The 27984-nt window shown below is 34.5% G+C and overlaps 1 protein-coding gene across 1 annotated transcript; it reads left to right on the top strand.

The window, feature by feature from the left end:
* On the top strand, window positions 1378-26972 carry LOC109717326 (dynamin-related protein 5A). Its single transcript, XM_020243054.1, has 16 exons — window positions 1378-1712; window positions 2557-2620; window positions 2719-2823; window positions 3379-3480; window positions 4320-4370; window positions 4468-4529; window positions 11429-11519; window positions 14258-14322; window positions 14747-14941; window positions 15073-15192; window positions 15658-15728; window positions 17880-18105; window positions 20696-20746; window positions 23550-23778; window positions 24554-24693; window positions 26517-26972. Exons 1-16 carry the CDS (start codon window positions 1584-1586, stop codon window positions 26643-26645), a joined length of 1830 nt encoding a protein of 609 aa, XP_020098643.1. The 5' UTR covers window positions 1378-1583; the 3' UTR covers window positions 26646-26972.

Here is a 27984-nt window from a genome sequence, read left to right as displayed (position 1 = left end):
AATTGAATCTAATTTTTAATTTCAAACTTAAATTTTTTATTTTGATTTTAATATTTCAATTTATATATAAAATTTATAAATATATGATTTAGAAATCAAAAGAACAGCTCTTTTTATCTGCATAATTTTGTGGTTACCACATTCCTTTTTTTCTTTTTAATTCAGGGTCAATTGTACCATTTGATCCAACATTTGCACAATTTTTACTTTTGTCCCTAATATTTTTTTTTTTTCAAACGCAACTTGAAATATTTTCAAGTATGACTAAACACCGAACCCTAAATCGGACCATATTAGATTTCGAGTTGTGGCCGCCGTTGCTGTGAGACTTGTCTCAACGGTTCTTTCAGATAAGTCATCGGTAATTATAATAATATTATATATATATATATATATATATATATATATATATATTAATTTTAATAATAATAATTTACTGTAATAATATCNTAAAAGAAATAAATGATATAGTATATCATATATAGTATATATTGTTATTAATGATATGTACTTATATATATGAGGATATATTATATATTAACAAAATATTTAGTTCTATATTATGATATATTTGATATTACATATTAATTTCTTTGATGTGATAAAACTAAAAATAGGTATTTTATTTTAATTTTATACAAATAAAAGTATTTATGTATTATATGATAAATAAATAAAATGGGCCTCCACAAAGCCCAATGGGTATTGGGTATTGGGCTTGGGCTTGGGCCGGGCCTTAATTTTTATAAAAAAATTCGGTAAAAGCCCGACCGGAAGCCCAACATTGTTTTAGGCCGGGCTTGGGAATAGTAATACCCGACCCAAGCCCGGCCCACTTCCACCCCTAGCTGTGCGGGAGAGAGAAGTGTAGTAGGGTTTAATTTAAGTTAGCTTTAGCAAGAAGTAAAAAATGTGTGAGGTTAGAAGCTACTGTGCTAGTGGGTTAATATCAGCCATTGGATCTGATAGTTGTAGGATATACACCTTCCTATAGGAGTACAGGAAGACTTTTCCAACTAGTAAATTTTTTTATATAAATTGGCCTATTAATTTTGATAGTATTAACAAAATAATAAGTCTTTTTAATTTTTTATTGATTTGTTTAATTAAAAATTAGATAGATGTTGAAAAATGGAATAATATGATATGCGAACTTATTTTGGTGAAGTTTTACAATCTAATTTACTAAGCATTCCAAATTTACGGACTGTACCTATTTGAGATAAAAGTAAAGTATAGGATGATAATTGATAAAATTTTTAAACGGGGAAAAATTGAGCAACTGTAAAGTATAAGGGTGTTTTTTGTAATTTGGTCTAAAAGGAGCGTGAGATAGAGCATCTTTTCAAAATCGAAAATTTATATTGCCGTATCGAGACGCGGTTCGTTCTCCCATCGCTTTCCCTCCTCTCCCTACCTCGGCATCTTCTCCGACCTCTCGCTTTACATCTCCAAACCCTCAATTTGTAGAATCCTCTCCAAGTTTCCTACCGAGATCTGAGATTTGCGATCCTTGGCGAGCGATTCGATCCCTTTTCGTCTCCTTTTAGTGTGGTGAAGAGGGAGAAGAAGAGTAGGGATCCATGGAGAGTTTGATCACACTCGTGAACAAGCTCCAGAGGGCGTGCACTGCCCTCGGTGACCACGGCGAGGAGAGCGCGCTTCCGACGCTCTGGGACTCGCTCCCCGCAATCGCTGTCGTCGGAGGACAAGTAAGGCATCGCAAAACCCTAATACGTAATCGACTTCTATAGATCTGATTTGTTTTAGTTCGTATTGGTCGCGATCTACGTGAGTAATTTGCTAGGTCATGGGTTTTGTGGTGTAAATGGGAGATTTGAGAGTAAATTTAGTGTTTTGGTCTTCTACTGAATGTTGCATAGTAGCTGTTAAATAGTGGGACTTTCCCTTTTTTTCTCCTGTTGATCAATAGATGTCGAGTTTATTAATTCCCCTATTTATGTTTCTTATCTATATTTCTTTCCGCCATTTAGATTGCACAGTTTTCAGTTTTGCTATTGCCGTCTATTTTGGAATCTTTTTTTTTTTTCTTTTTTTTTCATTTGAATGATCGAAAAATGGGGATATTAATTGCTTTCTCACTCATTTTGTTCGTGAAAGTTAGGTATTACTGCAAAGCACCTGTATCTTGTCCTTGCTTTAGTCATTTGTTAATATAGTAGTCAGCTAATTGGCATGTCAAACTAATGCAACAAGCTACTAGTTTGAACAAAACAATGATAAGACAATATGGCTATAAGTACATATTCTATGTATTGATCCATCTGCTAAATATCTGATTGCCTACTACTTTGATTTAGTTTTAAATTTTAAGCTAAAATATAGTCTCGAAAGAACAGAACCTGGCCTGGTGTTTTTCTCACTATATTTTAATGTCTTTGACTGAGTTTGGGATGAACACTGCAATATTATTTGTGGTGTTTCATTTTCGAACTTTTATGTTTAGCATGAAAACTCTTGAAGTTTGATGAAACTTTTACCAACATTTGATTCTATTTTTGGCTTTTGCCTTGGTTAATTTTTGTTGCGAAGTAGAGCTCGGGCAAGTCTTCAGTGTTGGAAAGCATCGTAGGGAAGGACTTCCTACCGAGGGGTTCAGGTAAACTCTAGGGGAGTCTGCTAATGGTGAATATGTTCTTTTGTTAATTTTCATTTTAGTTGTATTTGAGTACTGATTACCTTGATCAAACTTCCCAGGCATTGTTACTCGTCGTCCCCTTGTATTGCAGCTCCATAAGATTGATGAAGGGAGAGAGTATGCAGAATTTATGCACCTCCCAAGGAAGAAGTTCACAGATTTTGGTAATTATCTGTTTATTGAGATTTCTAGTTTGTAGATAGGTTGAAAGCTGCACATCTATGCACATACTGTATTTAAAAAGGCAATATTACAATTGCTAGTGCATGGAGGAAGAAGCTTAAGCTCTTATTAGTGGAATAATTGTCCAGAAAGTAAAGTGGAGTTGTTGATTGCTATTTACGTGTTGTTGATTGTTATTTATGTACTTGTATCAGAATGCATGATTTGAATAGTTTTGCTTTGACAGTAGTAAAATCTGTGAAAGCATTGCTATGTTGGCATTAGGTCTTCTTCTATTAGCTCTTTGTAAATTACTATGTTTTCACTTTGTCTGAAAATATGGAAAAAATTATCTGGTTCATTATATCTTTAATTATGTCTTATCGTCAATCATGTGTCTGGTTTGCAGATCATTTTAGTGCTGTTTATTTGTTTTGATACTTATGTCTTGTCTGTGGTTTACTTTTTGGTTCTACTTGTGTATGTGTCTATTTACTTCTATTTGCCTATTAGTTTTCATACCATCATGGGTGATATTCTTTGTCCTTTTCGTGCAGCACTTGTCAGGAAGGAAATTCAAGATGAGACTGATCGAGAAACTGGTCGCACAAAGCAAATTTCTCCTGTTCCTATCCATCTAAGTATATATTCCCCAAATGGTGAGATAATGAAGCTGGTCCATAGAGTAACTTTCATCATATTGCTTTCATTTTGGTGATACGTAAGGTCTTCAATTTTTTAGCTGTAGTAATACAAAATGTTCTGTTTCACATGCGGAGCTACATTTGCTGAGAAAGTGTTTCAAAACCCTGATACATTTGCATATACAGCTTTCTTACTTTAATATTTATTTTAATTGTAGCATTAGCTGCATGTTAGTTGGCAAATATCTATGTCATATGAGTCTCATATAATCTGCAGTGCCATAAATTTATTTTACATTCTAATCTTTTGCTGATGTTCCTAACCAGAAGATGTTATCCTACTATTAGGGCCGGTATGTCGATTAAAGGTGTTTCACCATTCAAAATGTCTATTCTTCTATACTTTTTGATGTAGTTTACCAATTTTGATAATCAATTTATGTCTGACCAATACTTAAGGGCCTCTTTTGGTGTCATAACAAGTTATAGAATGATGACTTGTGGTCGATGGGAGTTTACTTCAGTGATTATTACATAAAGGTTGACTTTAGTTCATTTTGAGATCCTAACAGTCACGATTATTGCATTACACCTACAAGGTGATTATCATGTCGGAAAAAAATGGGTAGCTAATGCATTCTTATTCACTTTTAGGCATCTTTTCATGCTGAATAACAATTGCTACTCGAGTAAACAAGAGGAGATATGCTGGATAAGTTGTCTGAGCATTCAAACAGTCCACCAGTTGTTATTAAATTGCTGTTGTTAGTTTGTTATTCTTTTTTTTGAACTCACTGTATATTTTCTCCTTCATGTTTGTACTTTCCACATGCTAATAACTTTGAGTCTGACAGTTGTGAACTTGACACTTATTGATCTTCCTGGACTTACAAAGGTAGCTGTTGGTAAGTTATTAGTTGCATGTTCAAGTTTTTCTTCTTTTTGATTTTCTCCTTCCAAGGTGTTTTTGTTTAATGTGAAATAATTAACCTTTTCTTTCAGAGGGCCAACCTGATAGCATTGTTCAAGATATAGAGAACATGGTTCGCTCATACATCGAAAAGGTACTGTTATTAAAATCTAATGCGTGCTATTGCCTACTTGTTTGGGATCGGCCAAATCCAGTTTTCATTTTGTGCCCTAGAATTTTCACCTTTGCATTCTCTATTTGGTGGATCACTGTCACGCCCCAGGCCCAATTTAAAGGGAGTTTGTCCCAAAAAGGGCTCATTTTTTTTTTCTTTTTTAAATTCAGAGGCTGCGAAAATCTAGCCAGGATAGACACCCCACATATAAAGGATTCTCTGTCCACATGAATAGAGCCTTCTCTGTAATACACGGTGTTGGGCTACAATACAATCAAAGCCGTACAAATCTATCAACAACAAAACATTCAACCCAAAACAACATTCGAAACATGAAAGTGATAAATAGGATGAAGTTTCACCTTATTCCTCACAAGCATATATTAAACAAAACTTTCATTTTATACACTCCTTATTACTCACAAGAAAATATTTGAAACTTTTGTTTTATAAAATCCTTTAGCATCATCAGAAACATTAAGCATAGTTCAATATAAAATCATTTGAGACATCTTACAATTATTTAACTAATGAACTAGTTATCCAACATCCTCAACCGCAATGTTATTAAATAGGCCAACTTTCTACCAAACTACTCGAGTACTGAAGAAGGTCAAAACTGGGACACATAACTATCTAAACGTCCTCACGGCGCATCCCGAGCTGCACTCCCAGTCAAGGATTAAAGTGTCGTGGCATGGGGGCATGCCGGTTGACGCTTGGCATTGTACGACGCAGGCATGTCTCCGTGTTGTCACGTGGCATGCTATGTGCCGAAGATACGCATGACCTTCTAGTGACATGCTTTGACACGATTTTTTTAGTTTTTTTGTTCTCAATAAACTCTTATAATGCTGTTTTGATAGATTTAGAAAAATAATTATAAATATTGGCTATGTATAGCTTACCTCAGCAATTATGTAAAGCAAAATATAACTATAGTTCATAGAGAATAAAAATTAAAAATCGATTAACTTTGAAAATTCTTTCGATTTTACCTTGTTATTTCAGAACTTAAAAAATTATAAAATACAAAATTAGAGAAAATTATTTTTTGAAAAAAATTTAATGGAATTTGCAAGATTCATCTATATTGATTCGATGAGAGATTGCACGATGACTAGATTAACTAGAATAGCACTACAATTGCTCCAATAATTTCTTTTAATTTTGAATCTTTTAAAATTATTTATTTAAAATTTGAAGAAAAAATTTCTTTTATTAAAATTTTTAAGAAAAATTATGAGATCTCTCCATAAAAATTTAACAATAAATCATATAGCAAATAATTAAGCAAATTTAAATATCAATTGCTTCAATTTAGTTTTCTATTTTATTAGTATTTTCCATCTTCTAAATCCAAAAGTAGAATTTTCAAAGTTAAAAAATTTTTGTTGTAAATCTCATATCCAATGCAAGATTTATCCAAAATAATTAAAAATCGGACTACACAATGACTTACTCAAGTNCAGCTCATTCGTGTTCGGCTCGTTGACACCCCTAGTCACATACGCTGCACATAATATTTTAACTGGATAAATAACAAAAAGTCTAATAAAAGACTAAAATAAAACTCATAAAATACTTAAATAATACAATTAAAATTATAATATATTAAAATGAAAAAAAAAACCTTAAGAAGAATATTTGAAGTTTCTTGTAAAATAAAAGATCATAATTAAAGTATGCACGTAATACAGATGCCACATAAGTTTTCATCGTATCAATAACTAATGAGAAAGTCATATTAGTAATAACTAACTTTGATATTAACAGATGCAAACTAAAAAGTTCATAATATACCAACTGTTCCTGGTGCAAGTGGTAAAAGATTTGATAATTGATATTTGCATGAGGTCTCAAATTCGAATTCTAGTTGATTCATATTTCCAACCCTTTTCTCAAAAAGAACAGTTTATAATATTGACGAACAGATTCTTGAATCCAACTACTTACTAAATTTGATTAGGTTCAAATGAACCATTTATTGCTCTTTTTAAAAAAACATGAATCATTTATTGAATCCCACTACTCACTAATTCAATAAATCTAATATAGTATTATCAAAAATGAATCTGCATTGTTAACATATCAAAATTAACAACCAATAAGAAAATTTGGAGGTATTTAGCAAGATTCTAAAAAGTGATTTTACAGCCAGAAGTGAATTTTCTTTTAATAGAGCATTTCATGATTTCTTTTTAAAAATTTGATTCTATTTTTCATCGATATCAATTTTCTAACTATAGTGATCTAAAGTCAGAAGCAATTAAAAACTATTTCTNTAAAATCTTTGTAAACTATAAATAAAAATGTGTATAATTTCAAATTTCTTCAAAATAGGAAAGTTACAACTTAGAAATATTCAAAATGTGTGAAAAATATTTAAAATTTAAATTTTTTCACTTACCTAATAAGTACATCTTCGATTTGTTATTTCTTTACCTTTTCTATTAAAATCAAAGTAGAAACAAAGTAGAAATAGAAGAGATTGAAAGAATAAATTAGAGAAAATATTATAATAAGAAAATGGAGGAAAAAATAGAAAGAAAAAAAAAAGAGGAAGAGATAGTAGGAAGAAAAGAAAATACTGAAAGAGCGAGTTAAGGAGAAGAAAAGGTAGAAGAGAATGAGTGGGTGTTTGGCCTAGCTTTTGAAAAGTGATTCTGGGTCCAAAAGTGATTTTCGGCTCAATAGAGCATTTGGTAATCATTTCCAAAATCCGATTCTGATTTTTAGAATCAATTTTCTAATTTTCGAGGCCCAAAATCAGAAGCAGCTAAAACCTATTTCTTGAAATCTAATTATGATTTTGGATTCAAATTTAAATTTTTTATTTTAGATTCAAATTTAAAATTTAAATTCAAATTTAAAATTTAAAATTTAAAATTTTATATTTGAATTTAAAAATTTCAAATTTTAACTTTTAATTTTTCAATTTCAAAATTTAAAATTTGAAATTTAGATATTGAATTTCAAATCTCAAATATTAAAAATTCAAAATTCATAATTTTAAATTTCAAATTTAAAATTTAAGATAAAATTTAAATTTTGAAATTTTAGAATTTAAAATTTAAAATTATAAATTATAAATTATAAATTTATAATTTTTATATTTTTAAATTTTAAATTTTGACTTTAAATTTTAAATATTCAAATTTCTAAAATTTAAATTTTAAATTTCAAATTTTGAATCTATATTTTAAATTTGAAATTGAAAATTTAAATTTATATATAAAAAATTAATTTTTAAATTTTCAAATTTCAAATTTCAAATTTCAAATTTCAAATTTATATTTCAAATTAAAATATGAAATTTAAATTTAAATTTAAATTTAAATTTTAAACTATTTTAAAATGAAATTTAGTAAAAAAATTATTATTTGCAAACATAAAAAATATTGCCAAACAGCTTTACAAAATTAATTTAGAAAAATCACTTTCTATCTAAACTTAACCAATTGCTTTTACAGTTTTTAATGAAAATCAATTCTGCAGAAATCATTTTTCCAGAATTTAAGCCAAACGGGCCCTGAGAGAGGGATGTGTGTGGGGCCAAAAAAATCCAAAAGTAGGCCCAAAGCAAAAAAAAGGTTAAAACTTAAAACAATCCGTGCCTTTATAGGCATGCGGCGGCACTGTGTCACGATACCCTTTGAGTATCGCGGCATGGAGGTTTCAAAAGAGACCCCCCATGTACCATGCCTTTTTAATTGGAGGCACGATACGTATAGCCCTATGCCGACTGGCATACAGCGATACTTTAAACCTTGCTCCTAGTGTTACCTGTAAAATTGGTAGGGTGAGAAACGTATAAAACGTTTCTCAGTGGGTACAGCGAGCTGATGGAGGTGAGTCGTACTAGAGATGCTTACAAACCCTTTTGTTTTAACGTTTCCTTCTTTCTTTGTTTAAAAAACGTACTAGAGGGTTAAAAAAAAAAAAGGGGTAACAATAAGTAATGTAACAACTAGATGATTAAATAGATGATGAAGTATAGGTAACTGAAAAGAGCATGATATAAATAACTGGAATGAATAGTAAATACTGAACCACTCAAATTAAAATATGCATCAACTGTGAATATGTCACCAAATATATCTACCAAATCTGTGCCATTGTTGTTCTCGAGGACCTTAGCTAATACCACGTCTGAGCTCAATAAGTTTGGCATATAACCTGTACCTCAGGCTATGCCATTGTTGGTATGCGGAAGGGCTTGCGGCTCGGAGTTTGACTACTTTTCCGAAAAAGAACACCTATGCGGTTGATTAGATTGTTGGTGTACGTGAAAATGCGCAACGAGTGGTGGTGATCATAATATGATCATGCTCAAGCTATTTTAATTAGCAATAGCAAAAAGCCCCAAATACTCCTATGGAGTATTAAGGATCCAAATAGAGTCACTTTCATAAATGTCAAGATTCAATAGCAGTAATACCGTGTCTAGAGATCGTGAATCAGTTGTGTCAAAGAGGTTATATCATCCTAGAGATAGGTGACCGGTCATAATAATTATCAATTATATCTTGTGGTTTCCAGACGGCAACTCACATTCAGCCCTGAGGGACTAAATTTTCATGTAGCACAATACTAACAAAGTCTCGACCACTAATAAACGCGGCTGGGGCCCCTACGCTAATTGCTTCGGCCAAAACGGCCTGAAATCGGTATTCTGACACCACTTTGGTGTACGAAACCCATGCTTAGCCCCATGGGGCTCCCAAGTCCCAACACACTCTGTAACTGTGTTGAGGCACCAAGACATCATCTTGTGCAACCGCAATCAGTGGCACACCCAAAGCAGTCCCGATTTTCTCGAAATTTTGCCGTTTTGGCATCGAGAATGCAGTAACCTTTTAATCAACCCTCATAATCCCTTGCCCACTATTTTGGTGAGCTGAGACAGCGACATAATAATCACACTCGCACGTGGAGTTGCTGGACGACTGTAACGAAAGAAAGCTGCGGAAGTCCCGAAATTCACCGATTTTTGCTTTCGGCACAGCACAAGTGCACATCAGCCCCTTTGGGCTTAATCAATGCCAAGTTAGCACTTGTGGGGCACTGTGGGACAGCATGAAATGCTCCCCCTGCGGCTCATCTGAATCAACCTTGGAAATCTCAAAAATCGTCGTTTCACACCGAACTTAAGTACCGGGCAGAATCAGCCCAAAACTGATTTTCGAAGGCTTTCGGCATGGTAAGTTATGGCTGTTAGACTCTATTAGCAAACCTCTGACCAGCCAGGACCTTGGCCGGGACTTCCAGCCAGATCTGATGCTAATCGGCCATCCGATTGTGTTATACAACAAAAGAAAAACCGAAGAATTACGAAAAAAGTAAAATTGATGAAACTTCGTGAATGTTGTCATAATTTTGTTGATGCGACCAACTAGCGCACGTGGAGGAGACTCGGCATGGGTCTCTGGACAGTGAGGGAGGCATGCGAAGGGTTGCCGACGACTAGAACTCGAGATTCGGCAAGTTGGAGAAGTTCAAGCCGATTTCCTCGATCTCGACCGTAGCAAAGAGAGAGCAGGGAAGAGGCATCGATTGTGGTTGAAGGAGACCGGAGGTGCAGGGAGGTCGCCAAAGAAGTTGGCCGGCGATGAGGTCCGCTGTTGGGTGGTGCTCGAACCAAGAGGAGATTGAGAGGGAGGAAAATAAAATGAGAGGGATTCGGTTTCTAGGTGGATCACTCCAAGGTGGCGGCTGGACGGTGTTGGCCGGTGGTGGCTGAGACAACCCAGGCACGAGGAGAGGACGATGGAGGATTGGGAGGGTTTGTGAGAGGGAGAGAGGTCGAAGGGAAAGAGGGGGAGAGAGAGATCATAAGAGCGAGGGAGGATCTGACTTTGGGTTTAGTTGTTGATGGCTGGTTGAATCCGTCACAACTAGGGTTTGGGCTGCGACAAAAGCATGACAGCCCTCGGAAGTGTCCCCTCTTTCTGCATTTCACACAAGCAAGCCCCTCATCCTGTGGCAAAAATGCTCAAAAGCCCTCAAAATTCATCAAGTTTAACTGCAGTTCTCTAATTGCGCGCAAAGGGTCAACTTCAGGATGCCACTGTTTCGCAACGAAAAGTCCAATTTCAGTGAAACTTGGTCCAACGCGTTCATCTCAGAGTGTAGATCCATAGTGTCCTTAACTTTTGAATTCTGTGAAATAATCTGCAAGAAATTGCATTCAGAATGCGTAGTGGTCAGTTTTCTGCAGCAGACTGCATGCGTTGTGCTGACTTTGGAAACCTGTTATTTCACGCTCGAAATTCCGATTTCAACAAAACTTGACTTTAAACGTTCGTCTCTGAGTTTACTTGCACATAGGATTTTTCGTTTCCAAAAACTGTGTAAACCTTTGAATAAAATGATAACTTGATTGCGAGGTGATCGATTTCCTAATTTTCTCGGTTTTACCGGAAAACTTCAAAATCCCCAAAATGCACCAGAACGATCATTGGGCCTCACAAACAACTGCCCACGGGCACTAGAAACCCTCAGAGACCAAAAAACCTTAATTATTGAATTTGGCTTGCTTTTATTAAACAAAAATTAAAATTATAGTTTGGTCCTTTATTATTGCAATCACTCTTGAGTTTCACACATGTTCTGTTCGGCTATTCATCCATCAAGCTTAGGACATGAAATTTCTTCAATCTTGATCTTTTAGTTTTTTACAGTACTGATCTGATCATATGCTTTTTTGTATGCATAATTTATGCTTTAGTTGAATTTCACATTTCATTTTTCCTTTTGTTTTGTTGTCTTTCTTTGACTGAATAGTGAGATCATCATTTCTGTTTTATATTTGCATGACTGATGCATCGTATCATTGAGAGTTGGAAGAGAATCTAACTATTTTCTCTGATTTTCAGCCTAATTGTATCATTTTGGCAATATCTCCAGCCAATCAGGATCTTGCTACCTCTGATGCAATAAAAATTGCTCGTGAAGTAGACCCTAAAGGTATGTTTCTGTAGTTTACATAAAATTAGCTAGCTGCATTTGTCCTCCCAATTTACCTTGTGGCATTTGAGACTTGAGAGGGTACCTATAAAATTTTTTAATGATTAACTGATGGAATTTAAAGGGGAATCAATGATGTAGTCTGAGGGGTAAAATTGTTGTTTGGTCACTGTTTGGTTGGATTGGAGGGAATCTTACCATTGAAGGGTACATTATAACAGTTTCAACTATCAAAGGGGGCATATGTGATACCATCAACTTTGAGAGGGTGGTCATGAAATTAATCAAATTATGGTGTTGGAAGGGCACCTATGAAATTCTCTTTTATAAAGTAGTATTATTTAACTAGTTAATAGATGCACTACTGTTGCCTTAAGTCCATACAGCTTTGAGCTTTGATGTATTCTTATTCATCCAGTTCTTTGGAGCTGTACAGCCACGTTTTAATAGTATACTAGCGCAAAGGCCCGCGCTCCGCTGCGGGAAATTTGAGTAATTGAAAAATATTTTGAACAAACCTTTTTAATTTTTTATTTTAAAGATTAAGTTAAAATGTAAACATAAAAAATAATAAAAAATTTATATGATAATAAAAAAAAAAAATATATATATATATATTATAATATAATTAGATTATATATATAAGTACAATTAAAATTTAAGATTTAAAATTAAAATTTATATATAAAATTTAATATAAAATTATAAAATTCCTCTCTCTCCTCCCACTAGAATAAGACTCAGTCACCTCTCTAATCACCGCTCTCCACCCCTCCTCATCTTCTCTCTCTTTCTCCCCTGACACCCCCTCTCTCTCTTTATCCTCTCTCTCTCTTCCTATTCGCTCTCTCGCCCTCTCGTCTCTCTTTCTCTTCTTTCCTCCCGGGCTCGGTCCGTGCGCCGCCCAACTGCCTCCGCCCCATATTGCTGCCCGCGATGCCGACTCAACCTCGCTCGCCCGAGCCGCTGTGCCAGCCCGCTGGGGCAGGGAAAGAGAGAGAGGAGATGGGGGGTGGAGGGGGAGATGGAGAGAGCCGTTGGGGGGTGAGGGGATGTAAAGAGAGAGAGGATGGCGAAGAACTGCGCTGGGCGCGGGACCTGGGAATCGCCGGCCGGTCGTACCGCGCACTTCCAAGCCGGCACGGGTCACGCGCCAGACAAGTGGGGGGGAGAGGGAGAGCAGGGGAAGAGAGAAGGGAGGGAACCGGGGGTGGGAGAGGGAGAGAGGGGAAGAGAGAGAGAAGAGTGAAGCCCGGGGCGGGGGGGCTGCCATGTGCGCCGGTCCCCCTCGCGGAGCACGCGATGAGCGAGAGGGAGAGAGAAGAGAGAGAAAGAGTCTCGGACTCTCTCTCTCTCTCTCTCTCCTTCTACTCTGCTCTCTCTCTCTCTGTTCTCTCTCTCTCCCCCTCTCTCTGTATGCTCTCTCTCTCCTCCCTCTGTTCCCTCTCTCTCCCTCTCTCTCTCTCTCGCGCGAGGCCCCCCGCAAAACGCGGGGAGGACGCCGTACGAACTCTCGATTATATAGTTATATAGATGGTTTCTTGATCAGAGCAAAACCACTTAAACATTTTGGGCATGTTTGTACTGCTTAGATATTTTGGGCATGTTTGTTTGACTGAAAGTGGTGGGGCTGAAGTTGTTTTCGACCGCAAATGCCAACTTTTGTTGTTTGCTTCGCCGTAAATTAAATCCGCTCATAACTCCACTTTCCCAAAGTGCCATAATTAACTTCGCCTTGGATGGCAACGAAGTCAATTATGGGGGAGAGAGAGATAAAGAATAAAAAATAAACTGCTGTAACGTTTTTCGCCCTTGTGAAAATTTTTGATAAAATAAAAAAAAGGGTTAACTGCAGTTCCGGAGCCATTGGCTTTCTATCAAGCAAACGGCGGTGGGAAAATAATTTTCACCTAAAGGTGTGTTTGGATCCTTGTAAAACTAGCCGGAAAATTTTTTTTCGGTTGAAAAGTTATTTTCTGATGTTTGGTTACTTGTAAAAGGAATTTTTGGAATTTTTTTTTTTACAGATTTGACGGAAAAGGGAAGTTTTCGTTTTCTGTTTGCTTCGAGCAGAAAACGAAAACTTCCGCTTGAAAAAACGCGGTGTTTGGAGTAGTTGCATCACGCTGCCCACGAGGTCCACTCCACCTCGTGAACCGCGTGAGAGAGGTCCACGGTGGATCTCTCTGCGTGGACCTCTCTCTCCTCTTTCATTATGCGTGTATATATTGTTATATATATAAATAATATTTTATTTTTATATAAATATGCTATTATATATAATATTTTATTTATAAATATATAGTAATTTATTTTATAGTATTAAATATATACATATTATATTACATACTTACTGAAAAATATATTTTAAAAATATATTATTTATAATTATAAAATTATAATAATAATATATGTAGTATGATAATTATTATATATCAATAATATATAATATATAGAATAGGAGAAAATATATATAATAGTTTTCTATTTATCATTTTTTTTCTTTTCCTTTCAAGGTTGAACGGAAAACTACTTTTTTTTTCCTACAAACCAAACTAAACAACGTAAAATTTATTTTCCTCCAAAAATTTTTTTCCACCGGAAATTTTTTTGCATAGTTTACGTGGAACCAAACAGCCCCTAAACTTTTAGTTCAAATCATTTTCAAACTGAAAATCAATTACGGGCGAATAAACAAACCCTTTGTTGAATGTTAACAAATTTCTTTGTTAATGCAGGAGAGAGAACATTTGGAGTGCTAACTAAGATAGATCTTATGGACAAGGGTACTGATGCCGTAGATGTAAGTCCAGATCCTTTTTTATGTACATAACTGTTATACAGAAATGCTATTGTTTCATCCTAGAAATCTTCTGTAGTCTTTGATGCTAAGGTCTTTGGGTGATATCTTTTGCTTGGAAATCATATGTTATCATGTCTTTCTGTAATTAGTGGCATGGATTTAATCATTTGCAGTGGGCTTTCTTGGCTGAGGTCATAATTATTTTAGTTCAATTGCGTCATGTCTTCTTTGCATACTCAGTGCACCTAATTCTTTTAAGTTGTTGAATAATGTGTTTTTCTATATTCTCATTATACCTTAAATATCCTTTTATTTCAGCACTATCTTTGTAGAATTTTCCCATCTGTGTGGCTAATCTTTTTTGCCCATGCCTTAATAATGAATATTTTTCTTCCTAATTTAGTTTTTTTTTGGTGTAGTATAGATTTTGGAAGGAAGAGCTTTTCGGCTACAGTTTCCATGGATTGGTGTTGTTAATCGCTCCCAAGCAGATATTAACAAGAGTGTTGATATGATTGCCGCAAGGCGAAGAGAGCGAGAGTACTTTGCAAATACACCAGAGTACAGGCATCTTACTCATAGGATGGGTTCGGAGCATCTAGGAAAGATGCTTTCAAAGGTTCATTTGCTGTATTACCTTTCTATACTCGCTGTTTTTCTTCTCTATTTTATAAACTGTAGATGGCGATAACATTTCTTTTATCTAGATGTGGTCATTACAGTGTTTTACAAATTCTTGTTAATGTGCAGCATTTGGAACAAGTTATCAAGTCGAGAATCCCAGGTATACAATCTCTCATTAATAAGACGATTGCTGAACTTGAAGGTGAACTTAATCGTCTCGGGAAACCAATTGCTGCTGATGCTGGGGTGAGTGAAGTCTCTTTACTTTAGTTCTGTACCTTTTGATTGTAAGGTAGGCTTGTTTCTTTCTTTTTCTTTTTCCTTTGTAGATCTATTGATTCTTAAAGAGTTTTATCTCATTGATAAATTCCCTCTCTAGATCTTTTCATTCCCTCTTTTGCTATAACATATTTGTTTCTAGTTACTGATATTGGTTCCTCAGTGTCAATTGAATAACTGCTGCTTACTGTTTTACTCTACTGTTCATAACCTCTTGTTTCTTGACATCTAAAGTTTTTTTTTTTTTCTATATTTATTAATTGTGCTACACTTATGTTCCAGTTCTTCTTGTGCTAAAGTAGAAGCGATGGCAGACCATGTGTGCAAAAACATTAGATATTTTCGTCCTATATGTTATATTTTATTTAACAGTATCATCTTTATGTATTACATAATTAACAGAATTTTTTATGTTTTCTCTGTTATCTTCAGGGTAAATTATATGCGATTATGGAGATATCTCGTATCTTTGATCAGATTTACAAAGAGCATCTTGATGGCGTGTGCGTATGTTTAAATATGTTTCATTAAGAAAAGTTTTCCTTTTCCTTTACCAATTTTTGAATACATTATTATTTGTCAAATTGGAAGTTTGTGATTCTCTTATAGATTATTTTCAATCTCCTACTGAAATTTGATCCACTGAAGTCTCTTTTTTCTTTCTTGAATCAAGAACGTAATATTAAGAGTTCAAAACTCATACCATCTGACAATTTGAAAACTTTTAGCATCATTAATCTTGGCATTAACTGCATCATAGACCAAACCTAAATTTGCAAACTTACCTACTATTTAAATATTTAATTGAATGTTTGTCAACTTCAAATCCATTTAGTCCACTATTAGTGAACGTTATTATATTTGCAAAATTACCTATTATTTAAATATTTAATTGAATGTTTATCAACTTCAAATCTGTTTAGTCCACTATTAGTGAACGGTATTATAAAAGACTCCATTAGTAGGTTCTACATCCATCAGTTATCATCGTTAGTAACCACTGCTTGCATTCATATCTCTATTTTCTGGGCTAACCGTAAAGGCAAACAGTTGTTCTATGCTTTCTGTAACATTTTTTTTCTCCTAATTCAGGCATGCAATCCACAGCATCTGTAACATTAAATTGTCAACTTCTATGTGTGAAAGTACAAATGTAGACTCTTCAGCTGACATTACGGTTATTTAACTTACCAACGATGGCAGGAAATTTATGCTTATCTCTTTTACACTTGAAATTGTTAGTGCCACTAAGATCTGTTGTTTAGGCAAAATCCACTAATCACTTAATAGGCTGTTGGATTGTTATCTACCAATTTTTGTACTTGATCATTTTTCCAAAGTCCATTGTTGTGTTTTAAGTATGCGACCCATGCACCTATAGTACTCCTCATCAATTGGTTTCTTTATTTGACTGTCTAAACTTTGGGTTCACATTTTAAAAGCTACTAGTTTCTTGTGCTGTCTTACCAGTTACCTCAGTAGATAAAACTTTCAGAACCTCCGTAGGCATGCCATGCACTTATAAAAGTATGCATATAGAAATGAGTGTAGGTATTCTTTCCTTGAGAAAGAAAGGCATCCTTTGACCAGTGATATTTGATAACTTATAGTGAAGCTGCAAATATTGTAGACCTTGATGAAGTGGCATTGCCTCTCCATTTGAATAATTACTTAATATGTTGGAATGATTTAAGTTGGGAAACTAGTACCTTTTCTGCAATAAAAATTTGTGTGTGAGCCTTTATTCATGCATCCCAGAGTAAAACCAAATTTATTTATTCATTGGCATATGACCTTGAATCAAATTGTCAGATTTATTTATCATAGATTCTGCGGCATTCTCTGTTGGTGTGCATCCTGTTGTACAAGAATTATAGGAGTATTAAAATTTAGATGCGGAATGTCATTTTGTCCAATGAGAAATACACAAATGTTGCATAGTTAAACTGTTACAGAAGGCTTCACTTGCAATATCTTGTATTCAATCTTTTTGTTACATAATTAATGTTTGACTCACGAATTCTCATATTAGTGCTGTTTTTGCATTGTTTAATGCGGATCAAAGATCTAAGTTGTTAATATACGGCATGCTTTACTGCTAAAACAATCCTCACGAATATATTTATGATAGTGATGAAGATAGTTATAAACCTCATTATTAAACTAATTGTTGTTGATTTAGTTTTGCTTTATATGAATACAATTTAAAGATTCTCTTATTTCAACTTAAAACTATATTGAAATGATTACTTTAGCGAAGAGACACTGTATATATTTATATTCGTAAATGATATTTTGGCAAAGGAACCTTGTTGAAATGATACTTTGGCAAAGAGCTTTCGTAATTCAAAAGTGAAAAGGTAAAAGAGAACTTTTTTAGGCAAATTGATGTATTCATATTATCTCGCCTGTCTGGACACAAGTTAACTTATACAACTAGTCAACTATGCACTCATTATGTAGAAAATTGCAGTTGATGAAGTATTCCATTTTCATGTCAAAGACAATACTTCAGTTATACAAGAAAAATAGTATACTGTAGTTTTTCAGCTATTCTTCTTTTATAAGTATTGTCATTCTGCCATACTTTATTTACTATTGACATATTTAGTGTGTACATCTGCTTAATATATATGTCTTGTTATTTTCTGCAGGCGACCAGGTGGTGAGAAGATCTATAACGTTTTTGACAACCAATTCCCTGCAGCTCTGAAAAGGTTACAATTTGACAAGCATCTCTCCATGGAGAATGTTAGAAAGCTTATTACTGAAGCCGATGGATATCAACCTCACTTGATTGCTCCTGAGCAAGGATACCGTCGCCTCATAGAATCTTGCTTAGTTTCTATCAGAGGTCCTGCTGAGGCAGCTGTTGATGCGGTATGCAACGAAAGTCAATTGATAACTTGATAACTTTTTTTCCCATATCCATGTATTGTTAGAAGTGATAGATCTGTTCGATCATCTCAAAATTACATCTTTCTAAACTTTTAACCTTCTTATATGTTCTTATCTAATTGTTTCTAGCAATTCTCTTTAATTATGTTGGCCGTACTTGATTATCAAATGAATAACGTGCAGCAGTCGAATCATACCTTCAATTTTTTTTTTCCTCTTTTGTTGTTTGGTTGTTGAAGTTGTTTGATCTGATCTTTGAAACTCGGGTTTGGTGTACACTACTTTTCAGCCTTAGGGCATATGACATGCTAAGAGGATAAAATTCACTCGGCAATTAAAATTTGAACTCAGAAAGCAATATGAAAAAACTATAGAAGGAACAGAAGTTTTTAGGCAAAGTAATATGATGATTACAAGATTTGCTAGTTGTCCATAATAGTTGATCCGTCCTAACTAATTGATGTAGTTCTCATTGCATTGGAAGTTTAATCTTCATTACTTTGTGAGAAAAATCGTTTGTGTAATTGACGATCGGCACCGTTGAACATGATCTATACTATTTGAAAGTATCTAGAAACCAAATTTCGAATCTTTTCGACATCATTGACCTAATGATCAAAGTGTTTCAAAATTTGTAATTTTAATGGTCGATATAAGACGTTTTCTCGTTTAACGGCGTAAAGATATCCAAATCAATTGAATTTTGGTTAGAAAATTATTTAAACTATTTAGAACAAGATCTATACTCTTGATCTTGATTACGAGACTTCTATCATCATTTTTTAAAGGATATTCATTTTCAGCCGTTCATTTTTGTGTCCACTTGATGGACAAGAGAACATATCAAAAAAAAATGAAATTTGGTTTCTAAATGATTCAAGTGGTATAGATTATGTTCAACGGTGCCGATCGTCGATTTGGAGGTTCCATCATCGAAAACAAATGGATGGCAATGGAGCCCGTTTGCTACCGATAGTATTCCAGCTCAACTCTCTCTCTCTCTGCCACCAAAAGAGTGATCAGAAATTCCATCCCTCTCCTTTATATATATATATATATATATATATATATAATATATATAGTGTGAGGCTACTATACTTTGGAAGCACGGAGCCTTCCGTGTTCTAGGTTCGTTTTCGATGTTGCGACTTCGAATCGGATCGGGTCTCCGTTAAACTTGATCTAGAATATTTGAAGTACCTAGAAAATAAATTTTATGATTTTTCGATATCATTTGCCTAGTGATCGAAGGGGCTCAAAATGAATAATTTTAATGGCCGTAGTGAGCCGTTTGCAAGTTTAACGGTGTAGAAATATCCAAATCACGTGAAATTTTGATAGAAAATTCTTTATACTATATAAAATTAATGTCATATTATCACGTTTTGTAAAATTTTTATTTTCAGCAATTGATTTTGAGCCCCTTCGTTCACTAGGCAAATAATATCGAAAAATCGCATAATTTATTTTCTAGGTACTTCAAATACTCTAGATCAAGTTTAACGGAGCCGATCGACGATTCGAAATCGCAACATAGAAAACGACCTGGAAGCACAGAAGGCTCCGTGCTTCCAGAAGCATAGTAGCCTCACTCTCTCTCTCTCTTTCTCTCTCTCTCTCTCTCTCTCTATATATATATATATATATATATATATATATAACTCTATATAGAGCTAGGCTGGTATACTATCGGTAGCATGGAGGTCTCCGTGCTACCAAGTTGTTTTCAATGATGTGGATTTCAAATCGACAATCGGCTCCGTATAACTTGATCTATACTATTAAAAGTATTTGAAAACTAAATTTCATAATTTTTCAACATCATTTGGTTAGTGATCAAAAGGTTTCAAAATTGACAATTTTAATGGTTGATGTGATGCGTTTGTGAATTTAATGGTATAAAATAATTCAAATATGATGAAATTTTTATAGAAAATTATTTTCACTATTTAGAGTAAGATCAGTACCTCTGATCTTAAATTCAAGTCTTTTTTCATCATTTTTTATGTGATTTTTATTTTCAGCCGTTTATTTTTAGACTACTCGTTTGATAGGTAAATAATGTCAAAAATTTATGAAATTTAGTTTCCAAATACTTTTAATAGTGTAGATCAGTCTAACGGAGCCGATTGTCGATTTGGAAGCCGCGTCATTGAAAATAACTTGGTAGCACAGAGGCCTCCGTGCTACTGATAGTATACCAGCCTAGCTCTAGTGTTGCCAAAGAAAATAATTTTTTTTATGCCAAAGTGTGTCGGCATGCAGGTGTTGTGTCAACAATACGCATCAACATGGCACAACACAGCATTATGCCATACCGTGTCGGCAAGTGCTCAGCACAACCTCGTGCCCGACCACTTAAATCCTTTCTATAATGAACTATTTTCAGGATAATGAACTATTTTCCCTAACTTTAAATTTTTCTCTTTTTAAGTTATTAAACGTTGTGACTTTTTACATCGTTATTTGTTCTTGATATTAAATTCCAATAATTTCTGGCTTTTGTGCATACATTATTTGGGAACTTTTTATTGAAAAAGTCTTGATATGTGTTTTGTCTATGTTTTTACAGGTTCATGCTATATTGAAGGAGCTCGTCCACAAGGCTATCAATGAAACTGTTGTAGGTTCCTTTTATATTTCAATGACTTTATGCTTATTCTTTTTCGATTGTCTTTTACTCTTTTTATTTATATACAAACTGGCAATGATTTAGTTTAGTAGTACACATTCAATTCTCGGATTCGATGAATATTTAAGTTATTTAGGTCCTGTTTGGATCGCTAGTTTTTAAATTATAGGAAATAACCAATGTTCTCTAAAAGCTTAAGCTACTAGGGAAGGGGATTTTTATATTTTATCTTCAACACTTCTCATATTTAGTCTCGAGATTTTTTGATAGGCCCAAGACGTGAACTTGAATTAAATGAGGTTAGGGGCTTGATCGGATTTGAACTCAGAATCTCGTACTCTGATACCATGTTAAATTATGCGAAACAATTGTTGTTCTCCAATAGCTTAAGCTTTCAGAGAACGTCGTTTTAATTATTTTATCTTCAACACTAGCTAAAAAACTCCATAAAAGTTTTTCGAATTCAGGGATTCAATGTAATCCTATAGGAATTTCGACTCCATTTTATCTCTGCTTGGATGCCAATTGTAGAATTTCACAGTAATTCTATCAAATTTGATAAAATTACTAAAAAAAATTGTAAATTTGTCAAACAAGTAGAGATCAAAGTTACTAATTAGATTAAATTAAATTAAACTACATTTAGAGATTTGTTTTCAATCAAAATATTACTAACCAAAATTACTATAAAAAAATTAACAAATGGAGATTAAATTACTAATTAAATTAAATTAGATGTATACCATTTTATTAGTAATAAGAATTAACAAATAAGAAACAAAATAAAAAACAAAACTAATACAAAAAATTCTTTTAGTAATTTTGATCTAGTTCGAGAAAGGGGTGGCGACAGAGAAGGGGGCGGCGGTGGCGGTGGAGGCGGCAGCAGAGGAGGAAGAGAGGGCGATGACAATGAAGGGGCGTAGCAGAGGACGATGAGGCGGCAAAGGAGGGGGCTGCTACGGAGGAAAGGGAAGTGGCAGCAGCAGTGACGGAGGAGGGAGTGGCGAAGGATGGAGTGACGGAGGGGGAGGTCGCCGGAGGGAGGGGGTGGTGGGTTGGTGGGAGAAAGGAGAGAGATAAGAGAGGGTGGGAACTGGGAGGGAGGAGGAAATGAATGGAGGAAAAAGTAACGAATTTTTTTTTCAGGTTTAAGTCGATTTTAATTGTACGTTATTTTTTGGCTGATCGGTTAACAATACTCTATTTCTTAGGTGTCTTTTTAAAGCATCTAAACACCTCATAGCAAAATTTTTTTGGAAGCATAGTATAGTTAAATTATACTCTACTTTATTGTGCATCCAAACAGGGTATTTTGAAAATTGATATTCACTGAAAGAGTTTTGTTACCTTCTGTTCAGAATATTTGGATCTAGTTCTAGTATAGTTAGGATTTAGGCTTTTCTTTACCTATAAATAAAGCCCAGCTTGCTAATTTTTCTACTCAGAGTTTTGGTTGATGAAGATTGAGAGTGTGGGGTTCAATTCCTTAGATATCTTCTTTTACTATGTGTGATGCCAGCCCGTAAATTTCCCATTTTCTTCTTTCTATTTCCCCCTTTCTTTCTTTTTCTTCTTGCATCAAGCAATTTGCGTCATTGAAGAGTTCAAAGGAGAAAACGGATTAGAAAATAAGAAAAAGGTAGCCTGTGGGACTCACATTCAGGCCTTTAAGGACCTGGAGACCCTTCCCCTCATATACGAGGTGTTGCACGGTCCAACTCCTATATGATGAACCCTCCCCTGCTCCTTCCTCTCTTCCATAAGTAATGAAGCAAAAATCTTTCTGTGATTCAATTTTTGTCCTTGATCTTGAATTCTTGCACTTCTTGATTCTTGATCTTATTTTTTATCAATTTCTTACTTTAGTCAAGGACTCCCAATGCTCATACTTTACCCTTTCATTCCCTCCAATCCTTTCTTTGGGCTCCATACCGTTCTATTTCCTAAATTAACCCTTCCAATTCAATTTCTCGTGAAAACTTACCTATCCTCAAAAGTTTAGGATCACTTAATTTTTGATGGAGTGCATACTGTGCTGTGTTACTAACTTTGACTTATTGCAATTGTTACTAGTAGACACCAAGGAACCAATCCCCTTGCTATGTGCTTGTGATTCTTTTTCTTTTTTCCCCTTTCTGAGGCTGCCTTGTGCCTCATAAATGGAGAAAAATCACAAATTCAGGCCCTAAACCCTATACTCTAGATGAAATTCTATGTAGGTTTTTTTTTTTTTTTTCCTCTCCACACCCTGTAGGGTTTGTTTGTTTTGGTGTGAGGCAAATTCAAACATGCAGTTAGCTGCACCAGATGCAGAACTATTCCTATTGATCCTATTGTTTCCTACATATCCTTTCTTGTCTTCATTTTCTATGATTGTGGGTTTGGATCCACCTCTAGAACTTAAATGGCTGGTTGATAGAAACTGATAAGCGAATATTTTGATGTAATACAAAATTTTAGGTTGACTAAAATTATCACTTCTCTTCTTTCTCTAATATTCAATGTCAACATGATTTTAGAATACCAGCCAAAAAAATAAAATAAAAAAGATTTCAGGATACCAGCAAAAAAAAAAACAAAAAAAAAGAAACTTATAGCTCGAAAATGTTTGCATAGCTTTATCATCACTAACCCCGAGTTTTTTTTAACATCACTGGTGTCTTTGGAAAAGCAGAAGGAACTTTGTTTCACTTCATGACTTTGCCTATATTTGATTTTGCTATTTCTGCAGCTTATTTACATCGGGTTTTCTTTTTTCAAAGCAAATTATTAAGTTTTGTTTTTTCTTCAGGAGCTAAAACAGTACCCTAGCCTTCGAGTGGAGGTTGGAAATGCAGCTTTTGATTCATTGGACAGAATGAGAGAAGAAAGCAAGAAAGCCACACTTAAGCTTGTTGATATGGAGTGCAGTTACTTAACAGTAGATTTCTTCAGGAAGCTTCCTCAGGATGTTGAGAAAGGCGGAAATCCAACACATTCTATTTTTGATAGATATAATGACTCGTACCTCAGACGAATAGGTACTAGTAGATTTCACTTATGATTGTAAGACTGCCCTGTCAATGTGACTTATACTTTTCATCCTTCTGTTTTCATGATACATCTGCTCTCAAGGTTCCTGATCTTGACTTTTAAATTGATGATATTATTCCATAACGTTGTTTTTAAAGACCTTGAAAAAAATAAATTTGGCTTCAAAAAGATTTATCTAGGCATTTAACCATATTCGCACCATGTTAGCACCATGTGGGTGGAGATTGGAGAAAATTATTAAGATGGCGAATCATTTACTACTTTTACGAAAGTGGTGAATGATTCACCGGCTTTATCATAATTCCTAAGAGGAAAGAAGAGAAAGAGAGGAACGGTAAAAATGGTGAATGATTCGCCACCTTTGTTAGAAGGAAATAGAGAGATAAGAGGGAGAGGAACTCTAGAAGCGGTGAACGATTCACCACCTTTGTTATAATTTTCAGAATGCTGAAGGCAGTGAACTATTCACCATTCTCAGATTTTATTAAAAATAGAAATATGGATTAAGTGGTGAATCATTTACCGCTTTTTAGAAAGAAAGCAGAAAGCAACAAGTGATTCACCCCTTTTTTCCCATTATACATAATTCCAAACTAGTCCCTACATCACACTGATGTGGTAAAAATAAGGTGAGATTTCCCAAATAAATTTCACGGAGTTAGATCACCAAATATTAAAATTTTAAAGATTATTATGAAAAAGCCCTTCTATAACTCTTGTATATTTAACCAGAGTTCTCTTTTCTTTTTGCTAAATGAACAGGGAGTACTGTTCTAGCATATGTCAATATGGTATGCTCAACTTTACGGAACTCCATACCGAAGTCTATAGTATACTGCCAAGTACGTGAGGCAAAGCGCTCATTGCTTGATCATTTCTTTACTGAATTGGGGTCAAAAGAGGTGAGATTGTTGCCTTGAGTAAATTTATAAGCTGTCAATGCCTGATATATATTTGTTACTTGTTTATTTTGAAGAAGCTGCTTTATTTCTAATTGTGTTGTTATTTTTTCACAAATTGGTAAAGATTTTTCTGAAAATCTAGTGTGACTTGGGAGAACAGTTGGTAGTAGGTTGATGCTTTTTAAATTTGGTTAATACCTGTTACTTAATTGCGTATAAGTTTCTGCCTTATGTAGTAAATATCTGGCAAAAACGCACAAACCTCACCTGAACACTACCAGTTTGGCCTACTATTTTCTTAACAAAGATGGCATGGAGCAGATCTGTTGTTAAGAAATTTAGGAAAATAGTCTTAGTTGCAATTTTGATACAATGGTTTTGATGAATATAAATATTAAAAACACCATTCTCCCATAGCTTAAACTATTAGAGATAAATAGGTGTTTCATATAATTTAACATAGTATCGAGCTAGGCTGCTATACTATCAATAGTATGGAGGCCTCTGTGCTACCAAGTTGCTTTCAGTGATGCGGCTTTTATATCAACAATTGGCTTCGTTAGACTTGATCTGCACCATTGAAAGTATTTGAAAACTAAATTTTATAATTTTTTGACATTATTTGGCTAGTGAACAAAATGTCTCAAAATTAACAATTTTAATGGTCGATTTGATGCGTTTGTAAATTTAACTGTGTAAAACAATCCAAATTTGATGAAATTTTCATAGAATTTTTTTTTTTTACTATTTAGAGTAAGATTAATACCTCTGATCTTAAATTCAAGTTTTTTATCATTATTTTTTATGAGATTTTTATTTTCAGACGTTCATTTTTAGACAACTCGTTTGATAGGTAAATGATGTTGAAAAATTATGAAATTTAGTTTAGTTTTCAAATATTTTCAATAGTGTAGATTAAGTTTAAAAGAGCTGATCGTCGATTTGGAAGCCGCATCATTGAAAACAACTTGGTAGCACGGAGGCCTCCGTGCTACCAATAGTATAGCAGTCGGACTCCATAGTATCAGAGCAGAAGATCATAAGTTCGAATTTTTCAGGCCTCTAGTCTCATTTAATTTTCTCTCATTTAATTTAAGTCTACGCCCGGGCTATCAAAAATGTCTCGAGACCAGATGTGAGAGGGAGTGTTGAATATAAATACTAAAACCACCATTCTCTGGTAGCATAAGCTATTAGAGATAAACGGTTGTTTTATATAATATAGCAGGTTCTAAAGTAAGCGGATTTGGGCTGAGTTGCATTAGTGTAGGTTCCTCTAGGACTAAATAACTCAATATATTCCCATGAAAGGTTTGTGTCAATGGATTAGTTTGATTGACAATTAAAGCTATAGTGAGAATGATTCATCAGTAGTTCTCAGTCTATTAACTTTTGTAGCAAGAAAAACTCTGTTTATTATTTTAACTTCGTTGGGTACAATTGCATATCTTGTGAAGGTCTATATATAGATTGATTGAATCAGAGAAAAACCATGCAAGATTGTTTTATGCTTCATGAAACTGTAATGTAAATGGTGATAACTGCATTTCAGCCCAAAATCCCTCCCATATTGGTCTCATTCCTTTTGATTACTTCATTCAATGTTCTAATACTTTTAGTAGGGTTTGGTTCTTCTATGGAATTTCGATAGGCGGCGAGATGCGCCCTCATTTCCATCTGTGTTTTCTCTGTAATTCTCTTGGTGATTTCTCACTATTGTCAGGAAATAAAGAGCAATCAATACTCACGCTACTCATCTTGTGTCAATGGGCAAATTATGTGAGTAGAACGTTTTCTGATCTTTAAAGTTTCTGTTATTGCAGGTAAAGCAGCTATCCTCACTGTTAGATGAGGACCCAGCAGTCATGGAGCGCCGAGCTTCCCTTGCAAAGAGGTTGGAGCTTTACAGAAGCGCGCAAGCTGAGATTGATGCAGTGGCGTGGGCCAAATAGAGAGGAGAAAATGTAGGAGGAATTTACTGGTCTTTCTCCCTTTCCCTGTTCTCTCTTTTTCTGTGTGCGCCTTATTAGGTTGGAATTAGTTAACGGCGGTTTCTATCGATTAGTCTCGGCTTTCATATCATCACGGGTTTATGTTATACTTTGTTTGAGGAGTGTTTGGTAGTGTAAGGTTTTTTTGTTTTGATAATATACATTATATGTATAATATAGCTGTTATTCTCTTGTAGTAAACGAGGTTGGTTCTCGTATGCCTTTAGAAATGTTGTTGTAAGGTATATGTGCTTATTCTATGAACTTTCTCAAAGGAAATTGAATGAAGGGACTCGATTAAGAGCTTATGTTTATGTAGGGAGAAAATCTTCAAACTGATGCTTATATTCCACTTGTGAGCTCCGATAAGGCTAATCAAATGTTACCATTTATATTTTAGTAATTATATAAATGTAGATTAAAATGAATGAAGGGGAGTTGATGTGCTGTGTTATGTGGTCATATTTAATTGATTGTTTTTTATTAAAAAAAAAAAAGGTATATGATGTACAATAGTGTAGAAAGTGGTGAAGTGTTAAGTGTGGAAATGGTCTTAATCTGTTGAAAGTGGTTGTTTGTTGAAAGAAAGGAATAGTGCTATGCATAGTTCTCAACGTGAGCTTCGATATGGTTGATGTATTGGCTTTGTAGCGTAACTTCGTGAACAAAGCTACTCTTTTTTTTTCCCTTTTTTTATTTTCTTTTTCTTGCTTGTAAAAGAACTAACGCAGGTTAATGTTTCTTGAGCAGCTTTAGTTCTGATATATGTAAAGCATTCTCAACTGGACTTTTGTTTCTGTAAAGGCTTACAAAATTTTGTAATTGGGTAAATAATCCGGTCGAAAAAATATTTGTAAAAATGATACTCATTTTTCAGATTTTTTTTTTTTAAAAAGTGGTAATTTTTTTACTGTTTTTAAAAAGATGGCGAACGATTCATTGTCTTTACGATTATTCCACTAAGATGGTGAATACTGTCTTTATGAAGACGGTGAATGATTCATCATTTGAAATAAATTTGTATATAGCTGTTGTGCATTGACGAAAAAGGGTATAAATATGGTGAAAGATTTACCGTCTTAATAGGCCGGTGAATATTAAGACGATGAATTGTTCATCCACTTCTGAAGGTAGTGAACGATTCACCTCTTCTATTACCTCTTTTATTAGGTACGAAGTTTCGGCTAGGCAGGGTGCGACTATGAACAAAGTCATGCAACATGGGGGGCGACCTGCTCGGGTGAAGGTGTACGTTCTGTACATGGAAGAATACCTGCGTCGAGTGGACCTGAGGCGCAAT

Source organism: Ananas comosus, linkage group 11 (genome assembly GCF_001540865.1).
Source record: "Ananas comosus cultivar F153 linkage group 11, ASM154086v1, whole genome shotgun sequence".
NCBI classification, from domain to species: domain Eukaryota; kingdom Viridiplantae; phylum Streptophyta; class Magnoliopsida; order Poales; family Bromeliaceae; genus Ananas; species Ananas comosus.
The sequence above is the reverse complement of the archived record's forward strand: the minus strand, read 5'-3'. Positions and strand labels throughout refer to the sequence as shown.

Excerpts from the sequence above, each read along its gene's own strand:
- LOC109717326 (XM_020243054.1), top strand. The coding sequence starts at position 1,584 with ATGGAGAGTTTGATCACACTCGTGAACAAGCTCCAGAGGGCGTGCACT. Across the intron at positions 3,481-4,319 it reads AAGTATATATTCCCCAAATG|TTGTGAACTTGACACTTATT; the intron begins GTGAGATAATGA and ends TGAGTCTGACAG. Across the intron at positions 14,942-15,072 it reads TAGGAAAGATGCTTTCAAAG|CATTTGGAACAAGTTATCAA; the intron begins GTTCATTTGCTG and ends GTTAATGTGCAG.